The following is an 18,602-nucleotide window of genomic DNA, read 5'->3' on the forward strand; positions in this document are numbered from 1 at the left end:
TTTTGCTTTCCAAAGTTCATGTAGTAAAATATATTTTTAAAGAAACATGGCAATCCAGCTTCTAAATAAAGCATATGTTGTAACACCTACACTATATGAAAAGTACAGTAATAAATAGAATTGAATTTATCACAGTTTCTTAAATATTAATTTTGCTTCATGAATTTTTCTAACATGGATGATACTTAGTGTTTTACAATTCTTAATATACAAACTGGTGCAATGTATATTGCAATGTATAATGGTTCAGAGTATAAATGTTATACTCTGCCGAGTGTAACTTAATTAAACTAACTTAATTGCTGCTTTATTGTTTTGATTTGTATCAAAGCAAAATTAAACAAAACTATGAAACTTATCATTAATATTTTCTCTACTGTGAAAGTTAATGAAATGTTAGGACAAGAAAAGTACAGAAAAAAATACATTCAAGTATATCAGAACAAATGTACTTGTTCTTTTTTACAGGTATAAGCAATTTTTGTATAATAAGATGCCTTTTATTCTGCCTCTTGATAATTTTTAATGGGAAAGAAATTACTGTGAGATTAATTTTATTTGTTATTAAAATATAATCAATGTTTTTCCTTTTTACTGTTTTGACAGATCATATTCATGTTTTCTGTTTAACTGCTTTACAATCAAGTCAAGAGATCAGTGAGATCCTTTGCTGGTTCATTTTTTTCCTTCTCATCTCTGTAGAACAAAATCAGGAAGTACAAGACATGTCTAACATCGTTAGAAAGAGAAATTTTTTTGTTTTTAAATGAACTTTATAGCTTAGAACCATCAGTTAGTTAATTTTTAGTTTTTGAAATTGTATTTTCAAATAAAGTAGTTACATTTGCAATGTTAGTGTAATTACTACATGCTATGCTAATATGTTCTTTGGACTGCTTATTTAAGGAAATGTGGAATTTTTGCTTAGTAAGATTTATTGTTTTACAATGGCAGTACTAAAATGCAGAGGAAGGATCTGAGCCTTAAACATATCTGTTACACATAGATTTTCACAACTAATTGTTTTGTTTACAATAAATATTGTAATTATAACAAAAAATTTAGTTATTTTACTGTTTTACATTCCCCTCTTAGTTTTGGCTTCATTTATCATCTTTTCTGTGATTTTTGATTTCCACAATTAATCTTGTATCTTGGCAAAAACTCAGATATATTAAAATCACGATTCTTAATACAACATTTTAGCTCTTGCAGCTGCTCAGTGACTAAATCCTGGCTAAAATACTGTTAAAATCTAAAACCGAGTGTATCTTAATAAAATCGTTTTCATTGACGTAATTTCAGCACTTAAAAACTGTGTGAATTTTATTTTAGTTTTTGCTTGTGTCTATAAATAATTAAAAGTGATTATACTTCTTGGGTTGTACAGTTTTTATCATTTGAATATGCAAACAAAACAGGGTACATTTCTCTGTTCAATATAAAAAATAATTAACTTTGTCTTACCTATTATACTGTGAAGCTTGAATGATTAGTGGAAATGTTTCTGATGCTATCATATGGAATCATGTTATCTCAGAGTGAAGTCCTCAGTCACTAATTTTTCTGCAATACTTACTGAGCTCAGAAAATAGCAGAATAAATATCAGTTGGAATTTTTTTCCAGTTATTAAAAGTGGACTCGTATACCTTACCAAACTGAAATATTCAACCTTAATTATGTGGGGTATTGTGTGAAGTACAAAATGTTAGCAAGTGTTTCTTAAATTATTTAAAAATATGACTTGCTTTATATATTTTTTTATGTACATATATTACAGTGCTTATCAACAAAACATGGTAGAACAATTAGATACTAATCTTCTTTTTTTTTTTCATAGAACAAATGTCATGAACATAAGGGAGAACAATATTTGTCTAGAGTTGTGCTTGAAAGAGTCAGTCTTCTTGAATTGGAAAATACTGCTTTAATTACTGACAATCAACAGCAACAGTTACAGTATGAACATTGTCTGGATGATGTTGCCAGTCAAGTTGTTCAGGTGTTATTAGCTCAGAAGGTGTGAATGAAAATACCCAGAAATTTAAACCTTTTTTGTACATGGAGATTGAGAATAAAAAATAAAACTAATGATCTACTTGGTGCCTTCTGAGAAGGAAACCTTTACTGCTCAAATATAATATTATATATTACTCGTTTTTTTTAATAAAATATTTTCAACTTTTTTCTTGATGAAACTTGTAGAATGGACAGCAACTGTCTGTTGTGGAGACACAAGCATAGAGGACGATGTTTCTCCACAACAGGCAGTTGCTGTCCATTCTACAAAATTTCCTCATGAATACTCTGCCACAAAAATCTATCAAAGAAAAACTTTTTTCTTATCTGTAATAAATAAGGCATTGTTGTTCCCAGAATTACTAGATATCTTGTTTTGTTTGAAAATTATAATGATTTTTTAATATGCTTAAAATCATAAAGTCTGCTTGATATAGATATATAGGCAACTGTATATGCATTTTAAAAAGTAGTAGTATTATGAATAAATGTCATATAGAATCAAATTATTTTATAGTGAATTCCTCAGTAGCTCATTTTTTTGCAATACACAGTTCCTAAGATAATTTATGTTGTTATTTTCTGAGCTTAGGAACTGTCTTTTATTTCAACAAAAGGTAAATTACATTCTTTGACACTCAGTTTGAACTAAAGGAATTACAGGTTATAAGTGCTCTTAATCAGACTTACCCTTATGGAATTTAATTAATAATTAACTGCTAATATCTAATAGAGAACAAAGAAATTAAACAAAGTGTTGTTTGTTTGTTTTTTAATTAAAACATTTTAGTACCTTATATTTACAAAAACTATAGGGTTTACAAGAAGAATGTGGAAAATTGCAACAAAAGGATCTTGAGCAGCAGAACAAATCATTGAGTGTCTTGGTTAAACAACACTTAGTATACCCTTTAGACTTCTCTTTTCAGGTAAAGCTTAACAGAAGATATATTAATTATTCAAGAAAATGATTTTTTTAACTAAACACATCTGAAATTCTATTCTGCTAGAACAATCATATAGATACTCATGACAGCTTTGTTAACCTGAAGATAACATAAGAAGGTTGAAACAGTCTTCTGCTTTATTAGTAAAAGTGTTAATACCCATACCAGCTGTTCTGAGATATACTCTTGCAGATACATGTCTTTTATTAAACTGTAATTTATTTTGCCATTAAAAATGTACTTATGGACAGCATTAAGATTTTTTAAATATAGTGATGGGTGTGGGTATCTTAAAACATTTCACCATTCAATTTTTTATTTTTATATTGTTATACAACTAAATTTCCTGTGTGCCTACTTTATATTAGTGTATTATGCAGTTAACTTCCAGCAAAACATTCTGATTCTCCATACTACTACTGTTTTTGTTTTCCAAGCAACAGAGGTTTTTTCCAATAAATATCTTTTGCACAGTACATATTATGTTCTTAGAAGTCACTTTTTTGTTAATTAAAAAACTTAAATCACATCTTTGATGGCAAGTACTAGATGTTGGCAGTGGCCTCAGCACTCCTTCCAACAATATTTCCTTTGTCAACATAAATGCAACTGTGTGTTTGAAAATTTTTTTATCAATCTTATTAGAGAACTCTCAGGAAAAAAAATCAATTCTTGTTTTGATGAAATTTTAGGCAAACAACGAAATTCTGAGATAAATTATGATTATTTCAGTACCTTATCTTTGTCTACTCTTTTCCATTTAAAAATATTTGGAAATGCCAGTTATGTTTGTTTTAAACTCCTGCTGGTTAATAATATTTATACAGGAGGTTCAGAATGACAAGTTACAATCTTTTACAGAGTTATATTAAAAATGTTATCAAACATTTTTATTATCAATTTATGTTCAGTAACTATGGCATCAAAATCTTCAAGTTTTAGTATTATGTGAGTTTCAAGATCTTGACTGCAAAAGGAAATATTTTAAAAAGTGTTAATTATTCATTATTGTGTGGCATATTCATATTTGCAGTTAAAAATGCCTACTTTACAAGTTTTTCTACCCCCTCATCTTATCTTTTGAATTTAAAATAGTCTATAAATTTGTAGTACCAAAATTGCTAAGATGTGATTGTCATTTCATAGCCCCCAGTCTTTTTAATATAACTCTTGAAGTACTAAAGTATCATTAATTGTGTTTGATATAATATATTAATATATGTATTATTAATTATTAATATTGTTGAGCAAAGAGTTAATTAACATGAATAAAAACAAGTAATCAAAAATACGTGTCAGTGATTTTTTTTCCTTGCACTGAATATCTGTGGGTATATGCAGCTCAACACATTTAACTTGTGTATTACTCAAGTCATGTGAAATTCCAAAGTAAAATTACTCTTCTGGATGTTTTGTAATATCAATCATTATTGATCTAATTTAATTGTGCAGGGTTATTCAGAAATTCACTGATTTGTTTATATTAGCACCATCTTAGATTTAGTAACAGATTAAAATGAAAACACTTTGATATTCAAGAAAAAAAACATTTTACTTGTGTGCACTGTAGACATAGCATAATTTATAGATGTTTTATGTTTATTTGACTTAACAAGGAACTCAAAACTATCTTTATACTCTGTTAGTTACTTTTGTTTAGTATGTTATACTAAAGATACAAGAAAGTATTTTTTTTAATATTAATTCCTAATTTCATTTAGTTTTTTTTTATTTTAATACAAAAATTAATTTATCAATGTAACTTTTTATATAACATAAAATGTTTTGAGTATAAAAATAAGATATAACTTGATGTTATTTTATCAGTAGTTAATAATGAAAAAATATTTCCCCCCAGAAGCCTGGTAGTGACTCCCCAACACATACTACTCATTCTGAGGACAGCACAGATTCCTTGTCTAGTTTTTGCAGTGATTACTCAGTCAACAGTAGAAGCAGTGGAGGAAATCTATGTACTAAAATCTAAATATTTTGTGTCATGAAAGTTGGAAAGGAACAATATATTATGAAAGATAACCCCTTAAAGTAACAATTTATAAATTATGAAGGCAAATAGTCAGTGTTTGTTTCTGATGGTACGTTATCCCCTGAGAACCTCAGAGTTTTGGAACAAAACTTAATTTTGTTTTTTGAAAGTATTTTTTGTGAGAAGTAGGAAGCTACTATGTGCAAAATATGTAATAGTTGTTTTGCTGGAAAACAGTAATTGCATTGGAAATAAAAAAGAAGACACCAGAGATGTAATGGAGTATTCATCTCCTACCCTAATCTATTATAAACATAGCATTTTAATGGGGGCATTATTATGTTTTTAAAATTTATGCTGTGAATCACAATGACAACTCCTTGGTGTGGATTCCTATACGTGGTGAGGGGACCTCCCAGGGAAGGTTCTGTTCTTTCAGTTTACCTCCTCTGGGATCTAAACATCCACCCACGTGCATGGCAACCTGTAAAGGGGAGGAGAGGATCCTGGTGGTTGGCAGCCTTGGGGTATCCACCCTTGGGTCAATCGACTGGTCCACTCAGGCTAGGGTCAACAAAGTACCAGTGTTGGATGTTCTCAACAGGTGTTGTGGACATTATATCTGATGCTGGTGTTTGGGTATAGTGCTCACAAAACCCTGGCATTGCTACAGTGTCCTTGTTAGACATTGTAGTGCATCCCCTCATAGGGCTTCATGGTGGGTGGGTCAGTGGGCACCAAAATTTCCCTTTCTTTTTTATGGATACTCCAATTAAAAATCTTAATAAAATAGTGAAAAAAAAACAGTCTATAGGTAAACGACGACGTCTTGAAGATTCTGAGCAGCAATGCTCACTATCCATACCACCTGTTGTACCTCACTTTCTGACAAACTTTTAGGGCAAATGTCTCCCTTTTTCATTCAAAAGGGACTAGAGGGACTTGCTGGCTCTCCAAAGTCAGTAAGAAAGCTTTGATCTGGTGATGTATTGGTGGAAACATCTACATCTCAACACAGTGAACTCCTGTTGCATTCAAAGGCTATTGGGGATATACCTATAGAGGTTACACCTCTTGCTACTTTAAATTCATCACGAGGAGTTATTGTTGACAAGGATTTGAAGAACATCCCAGAGTTGGAGATTCTTGCTGGTTTCTCCACCCAAGGAGTCTTGCAGTGAGGCGTATCTCCACAAGCAAAGATGAAAATATGGTGCTGATCAATGTCCTCATTCTGACATTTATGGCAGGTTATCTTAATTGCAGAGTACGGCCATACATTCCAAACCCTCTCCAATGTTTCCAGTGTCGACAGTTCGGTCACTCAAAGACATCGTGTCATGGTTCCTTGACATGTGCTTGTTGCAGTGGCAACCTGTCCTACTTTTGTTCTTGCCCTAAATGGTTGGGAGAAAAAAGAGGTGCAGTGTTTGAAAATGATTCATAACATTACCTATCCTGAGGCTCGAAAATTACTGTCCACCACCTCATCTTGGATGTATGCTGCTGCACTTTGTTCCACAGCTACTGTGGGAGTGTAGACAGATCTCTCTGTTCCTTCTTAAGAATCATTCTCCAAACAAATGAAAAGTCTTTTGACCTCCATGGTTAAAAAAGTTGATGAATCAACTTTGATATCTATCTTTGTCCTTTATATACATTCCACCAAACCTCAAGATCCACATCCTTTTGTTCCAGGTACAGGCATTTCCTCGGATCCATCTTCCTCTATCACCCCAAGATGCAAAACAATCATTTATTCACGTCCTCACTCTCTGGAATCTCCTTCCAACAGCAAAGACCTGTACAACCAATCCAGGGCAGGATCCATGGAGGTCAATGGATCTCCCTCGAATAAGGAAAGTGAGGAAAAAGACGTGGTCGTAAACAGAAGGATTTTCCACCCAATTTGCCTACACTTAAATAAAAATGGCCACCCTGATACAATGAAACTGTCGAGGTTTCTAATCTAGGTGACATCAAATCACTGATTGCTTCCTACCATCCTGTTTGTCTATCCTTACAGGAAACATTTTTGAAACCTGCTGACACAATTACCTTTTGACAGTTTTCCTTATACACAAATGACAGGCTGTGTGATGGACAAGTGCATGGAGAGATAGCACTGTTGGTTGATCAGCATGTGCCCACCCTGTCTTTGCCACTCATCACACCCTGGGAGGTCGTAGCCATCAGTGTTTCCTTGGGTCATAGCATCACTGTTTTTTTTCTCTATCTGTCACCTGGAGTCCCTTTTTCATCTTGGGGGACTTTAATGGACATCATCCCCTCTGGGGAAGTGCTGGTATTGATAGGAAGGGTCGCTCTGCACCATCTATCTCCTGCTTCTCTTGCTATTCTTCTGATTATTTTTAACTGGATCTGGCAGTAGAATGTTCTTCCTAATGCCTGTCGCCAGGCTATTGCCCTACCTTTCTCTATGCCAGGGAATGTCCTAAAGATTCCTTCAAACTACCATTCAGTAGCTTTGACGAAATGTCTGTAATACGTTAGAGAGGATTGTTAATGCTCGTCTTGTGTAGTTTTTCTAATCAGATAACCTCCTCTCACCCGTCCAGTGTGGGTTTCAACAACAGTGTTCCACCATGGACCACCTGATTCAACTTGAAATGCCAATCATTGTTGTCCTTTGACAACAAATTTTATTAAAATTTTTTTTAATGGATAGGAGATTCTGAGTTCATGTGGGTTAGACACTTTCCCGTTCTTTTCTACAGGAACTTGGAGTCAGGCTGTGCTCTGAGTGTCACACTTTTCAGTATAAAAATTAATGCCATCACTGAACAACTCCCTCTCACTGTTGCAAACGGGCTCTATGTCAACCGTAAGCTAACCTTTATACCACACATCAAGCAGCTACGGGTCAAATGTACAAGAGCACTGAACATTCTCCATGTCCTCTCTATCACCACTTAGGGCACGTATCAATGTTCTATGCTAAAGATATATCGTGCTCTTATTCAATCGAAACTTGACTATGGATCATTGTTCTATGGCTCTGCCAGACCATCAGCCTTAAAGATGCTAGACCCTATTCATTGTCAAGGACTTCAGCTCTGCACTGGGGCTTTCCGCACTTCCCCAGTTCAGAGCTTATACACAGAGTGTCATGAACCTTCTTCGCACCTTCACCATTTGCAACTGTCTTTACTATATGCTTTGTAACTTCCTTACCAAAGTATCCCACCTGGGGTTGTGTTTTCCTTCCTCAGTGGGCCATGGTTTTTCATACCAGACGGTCAGCCATTTCTCCTTTTGGCCTTTGTATCCAGGCACAGTTAGATGAATTTTATCTGTCCTTGGATAACATTGTGGTATCCACTGGTCAGCTCATCCCACCATGGCTTCTTACAGTCCCCAATTGTGACCTATCTTTAAGCCATCTGAGAAAAGTAGACACTCCTGATTGGAAATACTGTCTGCAATTTGCTGAACATCTTTCGAACCATCTCTTCATTTCTATTTATATAGATAGTTTGAAATCAGATGACTCTGTAGGCACTTCCATGGTTTGTTTTGGTTCAGTGGTTGCACGCAGAATCCCCTCTACAGCTTCTGTGTTCACTGCTGAACTGTATGCCATTTCTCTTCCCCTGGATCACATAGAAGCTAAGCAGTACTCGAACTGCACGATTTATACTGACTCGTTTAGTTCTCTACTGGCCCTGGAATCGCTTCACGTTGGTTCATACCCTGTTCTCACCAATATTCAAAACCAGCTGGCCCATTTCTCTTTAACATCTACTTTTATCCAGTTTTTCTGAATACCAGGCCATGTTGGTATTCGTGGAAACAAACTCGCCGACCTTGCAGCTAAGTCTATCTGCTCTGGCACTATCACTGCTGTGCCTGTCCCATACATTGACCATGATCCTGTATTCAAGGCTTGGCTCTGTGCCAACTGGCAGTCGACTTGGAGTGAGCAATGCGAAAACAAGCTTTTCCAAATAAAACCCTATATTGGACTTTGGTCGTTTTGTTCCCTAAGGATCAGAAAGAGGAAGTTGTTCTAACTAGACTATGCATTGGTCACAGTTTTTTAACTCATCATTTTATTTTATCTGGAACTGATGCACCAGTGTGTAATTTGTGTGACACTCAAATTACAGTAAGCCTCATTTTACTTTCTTGTCATCTTTATAATTCACAGCAATGGCACCATTTTAAGCATGTTCTGTCCCAAGGTTTGTTCATAATGTTAAACAGTGTTATTGGTGATGGTGACACTGGCCATCTTAGTAGTGTTTTTAGTTTTTTAAAGGCCATTAATTTTTTCAATGCCATTTAAGTTTTTTAATATATACTTTACACCTTTCTAATGTGGCTCCCTTTTAAAAATCACAGTTCATCCAGTTCAATTTGAAATTAGAAACTGACTGTAACATTAAGTAACTCAAAACCAGGACTGGAAAGGCCAACTTCAGGTGACTGATGATGGTTTTTGTATTTACCTGTTAGTCTTCCTGGCAAGTTATGATTATTACAGTCATGCTACAGAAAGTCCTTTACAACTTGAATCACTGTAGTTTGTCTCTTGACGTTGTAGACTAGATGTAAACATTGGTTTTATGCTATTTATTTATTTTTTAACTTTGTTTTGTTTTACCTTAATTTTCTTTTATGAATTTCACTGAATTTACTTTTACCTTTTTACCAGACGTTTGGCACAGATAGCCTAACTGCTTTGTGCCATAAAACACTAAATCAACTAGCCAATTACAATGACAAATCTACTTAATCATTTATATGAAGAGGTCAGTGAAGTATTTAAATTTGTACTTTATAAAGTAGAATTTGACATCTGGTATTGACATATACTGTAAATTTACTCTTTTTATTTACATTAAATCATTACTTATAAAATAAATAATATACTTAAAAATGGGAATATATGTTCTGTTAATAACTGTTTATCAAACAAACATGTATATCTGTTCTAATCAACAGAAAATTTCGTGAAGAGTTTACTTTAAGAAAAATTTGAATCTCTTTGCATTTTTAATTTTAATTTTTCACAATTTCTATGAATAAAATACTTTGAATGAGAAGTATTTAATTATTTATTAAAAATTATATCAAACATTTTCTGTACACCATCTGAACCTTTGCTTTGCTATTAACAAGAAAAAATGTAGCTTATGTAAATGTGTAGTTAAGAAACTATTGGAGGTAAGGAAAACAAAAGGGTCAGAGAAGGATGAGGATAAGTAGTTTATAGTTATAGATGATTCCTTGATAAGGCATGTGGATAGAATGTCTGTGGGGTAAATAAGGAGAAAAGAATCAGATTCTACTATCCAGGGGCACAGGTAGCATATACAACTGATAGAGCAGGAGATACAATAAAAGTAACTAGCAAGGATGCTGTTTTTGTGGTGCAGATAAGGGCTAATGATGTACTGAAAGGTAAGTCAAATAAGTTCAAAGGCTTGATAAAGGCATATAAAGAAAATGATCATAACTTATTTGTGATTACTCACTTGAAATAATAAAGTACAGAACAATGCTTTAACCTTCTTAAGTTATCTTCAGGTTAATAAAGATTTATTTTAATTAAAGTTTTGATACCCATACCAGCTGTCTTGAGCATACATTTTTGGTCATAACTTAATTTTGTCAGGGATACTGCCCAGAATCAACTGTGGGGATGATGTTATAAGTGGGTTACCAGGGCTAAATGCTAAGCTTAAATTAGCATGTAAGGATGAACAGATAAGTAATTGGACTTCCACCAAACTTATCCCACAAAAAAGGAGCTTTTAGGAATGGAAGGTTTACATTTTACTAGGGTAGGTGCTGGCTTGTTTGCTACAGCTATTAACTCAGCTGTAAGGAAAGTTTTAAACTAGAACTAGGCAGTGGTGAAGGCCAGGAAAAACTAAATGCAAAAAGAATAGGGAAATGCTAGAGTCAAATTCATGAAGGCAAAAGTAATTTGTGATGACTTGAGAATACATGAAGGAGAAAGGTTTTTGGAAACTATTCAGGATGGCTTTCTTCTCCACTTAATCAATAAAGCTACCAGAAACAATGCTATTTTAGGTTTATTGTTAACTTCAAACATAGATATAATTGAGAGGGTGGAAAATGGAGAACATCTAGGTGCATGTGATCATTGCTGTATCAGGTATAATGTTTTGCTGCATATGGAGATAACAAATAATGATACTTTGATAACAAATTTCAAAACAAATTGTGAAAGGATACATCAAGAATTATTTATTGTGAATTGGGCAACTGAGTTGTTTGAAAATACTGATCAGATGTGGAGAAATTTTAAATATTCAAGGAAAACATTCCTTATAGAAATAATGGGGTAGCTGGAGTAAAAAACAAGGTTGGCTTACAAAGATTTTAAGAGGTACGATTTTTAAAAAAAGCATCATAACTTTAAGAAATTTAAATTGCTGGTATTACCAGAGATTTTGAAGATAGTAAAGAGATCAAGAAAATTGGTGAAACAGAAAATTAGAACTACAAAAAGAATATACAAGAAAAGGTTAGCTGAAAATGTAAAAGTTAAAAGTAAGGATTTCTTTAAATACATTAAAGATAAATAAAGTGTTAGAATGGGAAGTAGGGCCCTTGAGGGATGTTAGAGGAAGACTAGTATCTGATAATTATAGATGGCTGGGTTATTAAATTTTCTCTTTTTCTTCAGTTTTTGCTACTGAAGATTTAAGTAGTATTCAACATTTTGAACAGCTAATAAACATAAACGACATAAAAAATGACTGCATTAATTTTGAGCTGGTTAAATACAAATTGGGAATTTTAAAAACCGATAAGGCTCCCAAGTTGATAATATTTCCCCAAGGGTTTTGAAAGAAATTAAAGATTGTTATTTGAGGTCTTACTACTATTTTTTTGTTAATCCATGAATAAGGGGAAGGTACCTGAGGAATAAAAGTTATCTAAAAGGAGTTCCTTTTGTGATGGGAGGTGTTGAAAATTGTCCCAGTAATTATAGACTCATTAATCTTACATCAGTTTCATAACTTTTTCTAAACAGTAATAATTTATATACATATATATAATGTATAATAATTGAAATGTGACTGTATATTACAAAATACTAGCTCACTAAAACATAGCCAAGACAAGGAAGACTAAGGTCATTTTTATTATCACTGGATGGTTAGCGTGAATGCACATGCACTGTGTCAGTGAAAGTTATGTAATGTTAGTTAGGCACAACTTAGAAGGGCAATATAATAAAAAAATAATATAAATATATAAAGTTATCAGACTTAAGCAACTTAGATTAAAGATTTGTATTTTTATATTATAAAATGTATTCATTCTGGCATCCAGGTGGGTTAAGGTGTTCAACTCATAATCTGAGGGTCGTGGATTCGAATCCCATTCACACCAAACATGCTTGCCATTTCAGCCATGGGGGCATTATAAAGTAATAATCAATCCCACTATTTGTTGGTAAAAGAGTAGCCCAAGAGTTGACAGTGTGTGGTGATGACTAGCTGCCTTCCCTCTAGTCTTACACTGCTAAATCAGGGAAGGCTAGTGCAGATAGCCCTTGAGTAGCTTTGTGCAACATTCAGAAACAAAACCAACATTCTAGCATGAAAAAAACATGACTAATATTTGTTTCCTAATTTTTTTATGATGATTACGAGACTTGTCAGTTGACAAACCCCACATAAGGTACAGAAAGTAATATAAAATATAAAGTCTTAGTGAAAACAAATGTGTGAAATGTATTTGGGAGATTTTAAAGATTACACAAATAATATTTGAGATTTTTATAATGAAGAACACTTTTTAATTATAACATGAAATCACTTTGCATTCAGACTAGTAACTAAACAATCTTTCACAGACAAACCTTTAGTAAAAATATTTCATTAAAAAGTTTAATTTTTTATCGACAAAAACATTATAATCTTTACTAAAAGTCTGCCATATTTTTTGAAGGTACATATACTGTGTCAAACGTTATATAGAGTAAAAACTTAACATGTGCAAATAGGTACAAGAACTCGCATATGTTATACTGAGCCAATTGCAAAAGTGTTAACAAAGTTAGAATTTTACTGGAGAGTCAATGATTTCACTAAGGGAAAATCTTGCCTTACAAATCTTTTGGTATTCTTTGAAAAGTTCATTGCTTATGTAGATGAGGGTAAGGGTGTAGGTTTGGCATATCTGGATTTTCAGAAATCAATCGATAAGGTGCCATATGAAAGTCTTGTAGAAAAAGTTGTCTATGGGCATGAAGGATAAATTAGCAAACTTGGCAGAAGAAAGCAGTGGGTTGTTATAAATGGATGCCAATCAAATTGGATTAAGATCAAAAGTAGGGTACTTCAAGGCTTGGTCTTAAGGCCTTTTCTCATTTGAATTACATCAATGATATAGAAGAAGGAATGGTAAGTAAATTAGACTTGTATTCAATATTTCTGTACATACAACCTAATTTCCTATTTGCTCTACCATTAGTAACAGCTTGAATAGTTTAGAGACTAATTGATTGTTAACCAAGATCGCTTTCTTTCATAACATAAAGATTATTCCCAACCAAATTATATTTATAGTTCAAATTATGATAACCCACATGCATTATTTTGCATTTATTATAATTAAAGTTCTTCTGCCATTTATTTGCTGAACTCAATAAATGAACTAAATCATTTAGTAAAGAAGCAGCATTCTCTTCACAGCTATCAACACTCAAGACCTTAATATCATCTTCAAATTTAAGTTTAAAGAGGTTACAATTTCATTTTACATGTCACTGGTTAGGTCACATTTGGAGCATTGTGTTCAGGTTTGGGCTCCTTATCTTAAGAAAGACATCAAATTGTTGAAAAGGATTCAAAGAAGGAATAGTAGAATGGCACCTGGGATTGATAGGTTGTCATATGAGGAGAGGCTGAAATCTCTTGAAAAAAGGAGAGTTATGGTGGATCTGACAGAGGTGTTTAAGATTGTAAAGGAAATTAATTGTGTTGATGCATTATCTTTTCTCATATTTAACAGTGAGAATAATAGCATAGATATAAATTTTGGCAAGGTAGGAGTCATCTTCAACTAAGACAGTTCAGTTTTATATTTTTTATCATGGCAGTGAGCCTTTTGAATGGGTTTCCTTCAGATAATATCGAAAGCAGTAAATTTAAATGAGCTTAAAAAAAGGCTTTAAGTATGTGAATGATAAGGGCTACCTTTAAATTTAAGTTAATTAAGTGTAGAGTGTGGAACAGCTAAGATGAACCAATAAGTCTCACGTTGTCCCAAAATATTATTTTATATGTTATGTACTCTAAAATTTAGTACAGTGAGTTGAGTCATTCATTCCATCTTGAACAATGCTTTTAGTTATTAAAGGAAGGCCTTCATACAGAAAGCTAAGTTTTTTTTATTATTGTTGTTTACATTTTATTAGATTTTCTGTGTACGTACATGATTGGCTTATCATTTTAGAAGTGTCTTTTTCTTTCAAATTTATTTTTACATTTACATTTTACATTTACTTATGGTGTGAGTTATAACTGTTAACTCATCTATATTAAGTTTTTCATTCCAACTTTTTAAACAGAAGATGAACATAACATTCAAATTAGTCATAACTTCAGTTACAGGTGTATTTGTGAATGACTCGTTATGAGTTTCTATAATGAAAGAATTGTGTTCTCTTACCTGTTTCTGTTTTACAGTTTTGTTTGAATGCCACTTTCACAACATGGTACTCTTTTCTACATTATAAAGAAATATATCATTTAATAGTATATTAATAATTATTACTAGCATTAAATAATGATTTGTTTTTGTATTAGAGTATCAACATTGCTGGGTTAATAATGGTAGCATGAGTGCATATCTGTATTTAGAATAGTACAAATTTTGTTTTTCTTTTCAGATAACTTCATGGCCAGGACTTCTAGAAATGAGTTCCCCACCTCAGTGGCTTAAATATTCTCCCTCAATAACAAGTTATAGTTCTGTACCTTCAGTCTCAAACTCGAACATTCTAAAGAAATCTTTATTGACAAAAACTTCCTATGGGCTCAATAGATCCAGTATGATTAAACACTGGACTAACCTTGTTCCATATTTTTTTGAGCCAGACTGTTTCAGCAAAGATGAAGTCGGTACTTGTGCTCTGCAGGCAGAAAAAATAGAATTAAAACAAAGTCATAAACTTAAAGGTCAGAATGTTATAAAAAGAATAAAAAATGACTTGACTGGTTTTGGGCCTTTACTGTATAGTTTCAAAGGTGCTCTAGAGCCAACAAGCTGCAGCCAAAATAGTTTCAGGCTTGATATCATGAAAACCCAAAATGAAGACCTAAAACTCTGAAAAACCATCCATACATAACAAGTTTTCAAAGGTTATTTTCAAAAGTAAATAATATGCAGCAAATCCCACATATTAATCAAACTGTGCAAACAAAGCCCAATCAAAATACAGCATATATTTGCAAATCACCATTAATCAGACATTCTACTTTTCATCCCCAAGAACTTCCATTTGCATTTTCTGCCATACCTACCAAGAGAGTTTGTTTCAACACACAGTGATATCTGTAAATCAGAACACAGCATTCCATGCCTTGCCACTTTAAATGTTATTCATTGTGACACCTTGCACAGTGTTAGCTTTCCAGCATTAGAACAAAATCGTCAAGATACTTGTGAAAATGTTTATGAAGACTTAGTTTTGCCACAATTTTTAACGGAAAACACTAGGCCCTTAAGAATTCCTGAAAATCCAAAATATTCAGCTTCTCCAAATAAAAACAGCCTTCTTGAGAACTGGTTTATAAGTGAATCTAGTCCAAACCTTAACTCTTTATGTGAAGAATTTACTAATACTATGATTCGAAGAGTTCAAAGAGGTGGTGGAACAACAGAGATAACTGAGTGTTGTGCCAAATATGAAGTTTCAAAAAATGTTAAATTTTCATTTGAGAAAGCAGAAGTACAGTTTCAACCAACACAGCTTCCTTCCATTCCACCCCTCCAGTCTCTTGATGGATGTTTAGAAACTGGTTAAAGGTTAAATAATTCGTGTAGATATCATTCAGAAAAATCCAGAATCAAGATACACCTACTCAATCATTAGAAGGACAAGTTTCTATATCATCAGGTATTGTACCTAAAAATGTAGGCTCCATACCAGTAGAAGGACCAGAACATGGCATTAAAGATGAAGGAAATTTCACCCTGTCAAGTGATGTACAAATAGACACAAATGTAAAAACTAACACCACTGATGTGTACAAGGACTCAAGGTTAACTGTAGAACCTGCTCTTCCAAAGTACTTAGTCCGTGCAGTAGACCTAGATTCTATAACTGCATCATCAACTAATAATAGATTTGGGTTGCTCCTTGGCCCTCAAGATCATAGACAACTATCTCATAACGCTAATGATGAATTTATGGGCTTTGAACAAAAATTAAATAGTTCTGCAGGTCAAAATGTACAGTCAGTGCCTCTCTTGAATAAAGAACCACCAGTTAGAATCTCTCCTACTTTAAATGATGTAAAAGAGAAAGAACAGTTGGGCAGTAATCTAATGGACTTATCATTTATTAATAAATGTTCCCCATTCAATCATCAAGAAAAAAAAAATTTACCACAGTCTAATCTATCAAACTTGGAACACAGCTATGAAATCTTAAGTTTGTTTACTCCTCAGGGATATAAAACAGGGCAAAACTACATGAGAAGAACAGTTCTTCCAACTCCTCAGTTACCCAGTGCTTGTCAGGTTAAAACTGCAGAGAAGTCTACTTCAACTGATTTGCTGTATCTTGGCCTAGACTTCCTTCTTAGCAATAGTAGTTTATCTGTGTCATCTGCTGGAAGTTCTTGTAGATCCAAGACATTGAAAGAATTGCTGTTGAAGATGGATACACAACAAGTACACAAAGAAACACAAGTAGAACTTGACAGAGACTTTAGCTCAAACTCTTCTAATGGAAGTACAAATAGTTACAGAACCAAAATGGAAGCAACTAACATTTCTAAAGTAGAAAATGAACTTTTTCATAAGAAATGTGTTAAATACAATACATACCAGGACTCTCTTCTAAAGTACTCCACTTGTAGTTCTCACCAAAACTGTATTCGACATGAATATTATCAAAGTTTATTATGGCCATTAAATGCAACTATATTGAATACCTTCTCCATAAGGATGTTTTTTTCAGATTCATTTCTTTACATTAATGAGAAGACAGACTGTATATTTCATGAGTATAGGAAGTTAGCTTTTCCTAATGCCCAGCATGGCCAAGAAAGACTAAATCTTCAACCACTTGAACAACATTCATCTGCCCAGAATCTTTTTTACCCACCTTCTCTTACTTTAAAGTTTTTGCTACAGATCCAACAGAGCCATTGTCAAGTATTGGTTGAACAACAGCAAAGTAGAGTGAATCATAACTTAAACTTAAAAGATTCTAAGAAAGCAGTAAGTTAAAATTACAAGTCTACTTCACATAACCTTTTTATTTATTTTTTACTGTGATTTTTTTTGTTTGACCTTCTTCAAGTGTTTGAACTTTTACTTTATTTCTTAACATGTTATTACATTTGGATGTGGCTGCTTGTAACCACTTTATTTAGAAATCTTATGCTATTCATAACAACAATATATTTCATTTTGATGTTTCCATTAGGCACTAATTTGAGCCTTCATTTAGAAAATAATCCTCTGAAAGGGTGAAGAAATTCCTTTAATACCTTCACAGCTCAATAGTAGACTGCATGATCTGATTACCCTGCTGCTTGGATTTTGTGTTTGCTAAAATAACACTGTTTTCAGTCCTGTTTATTCCTCTGAAATTCTGAATGTAACGTGGGTATGATTTAAAATAATTTTCAACAAAGTAAAAATTTATTTGTTTGATAATATGAATGTAAAGCATTACTATTTGTATATTTATGGTTATGAATTCAAATTAACAGTAAAAGCATGTGTGTGTGTGTGTGTGTGTGAGAGAGAGAGAGATTCTTTTTTGAAATCTATTATCAGATATAGATATGTAATTCTGGATTTATTCCAGATTTGATCATGGAGTATACTTCATGAAGAAAAAATGTTTACCTAACTTTAATCTCCTAAATAGTGTGATAGTCATTTAACTTTTAAATTATTTAAAAAACCTAAGAACATTTTCAATAACACGATTAAAAATACTAGGTGCTGATCCAGTGTGAAACCACTGTACTGATAATCAGATATTTGTCAATCAGAACATTGAGTTGCTTCATCTATGTAATGATGTACTTAAAAATTTTGTGTTTATTTATATGAAATCTAAAACCATTGTAAATTTTCATTAATGCTAGTGAATTTTTTCTTTCATAACTAGCAGTGAGTATTGGCCCTAACACTTGCATCATGGAATTAACATCCTTATTTAGCCATCCATCAGTTATTAACATTACTGTGTACTTAAAGAACACTATTTCAGTTTTTCATTTCATTGACTTATCTTTATAAATAAATTAGAAATTCTAACTTAACTAAGAAAACAAAGAGCATTTTGTTGATTTTATATAGCTACATAAACATAAATATGTGATTTTATTTTGGTCATCAGTAGTAACAACTAAGAATCCTCCTTTTGTAGCAGTTGATATATGAAGAGCAA

The 18,602-nt window shown here is 32.8% G+C and overlaps 1 protein-coding gene across 1 annotated transcript in view; it reads left to right on the forward strand.

The window, feature by feature from the left end:
- The window catches only part of LOC143258698 (uncharacterized), an 86,915-nt gene that overhangs the window by 43,239 nt on the left and 25,074 nt on the right, over positions 1 to 18,602 (forward strand). The window contains exons 4-5 of the mRNA XM_076518123.1: positions 1,842 to 2,949; positions 14,856 to 17,416. Coding sequence (XP_076374238.1) covers positions 16,379 to 17,416 — 1,038 coding nt within the window. The 5' untranslated portion in view covers positions 1,842 to 2,949; positions 14,856 to 16,378. The remainder of the gene's footprint in view (positions 1 to 1,841; positions 2,950 to 14,855; positions 17,417 to 18,602) is intronic.

The sequence above is a fragment of the Tachypleus tridentatus genome, chromosome 8 (assembly GCF_004210375.1).
Source record: "Tachypleus tridentatus isolate NWPU-2018 chromosome 8, ASM421037v1, whole genome shotgun sequence".
Classification (NCBI taxonomy): domain Eukaryota; kingdom Metazoa; phylum Arthropoda; class Merostomata; order Xiphosura; family Limulidae; genus Tachypleus; species Tachypleus tridentatus.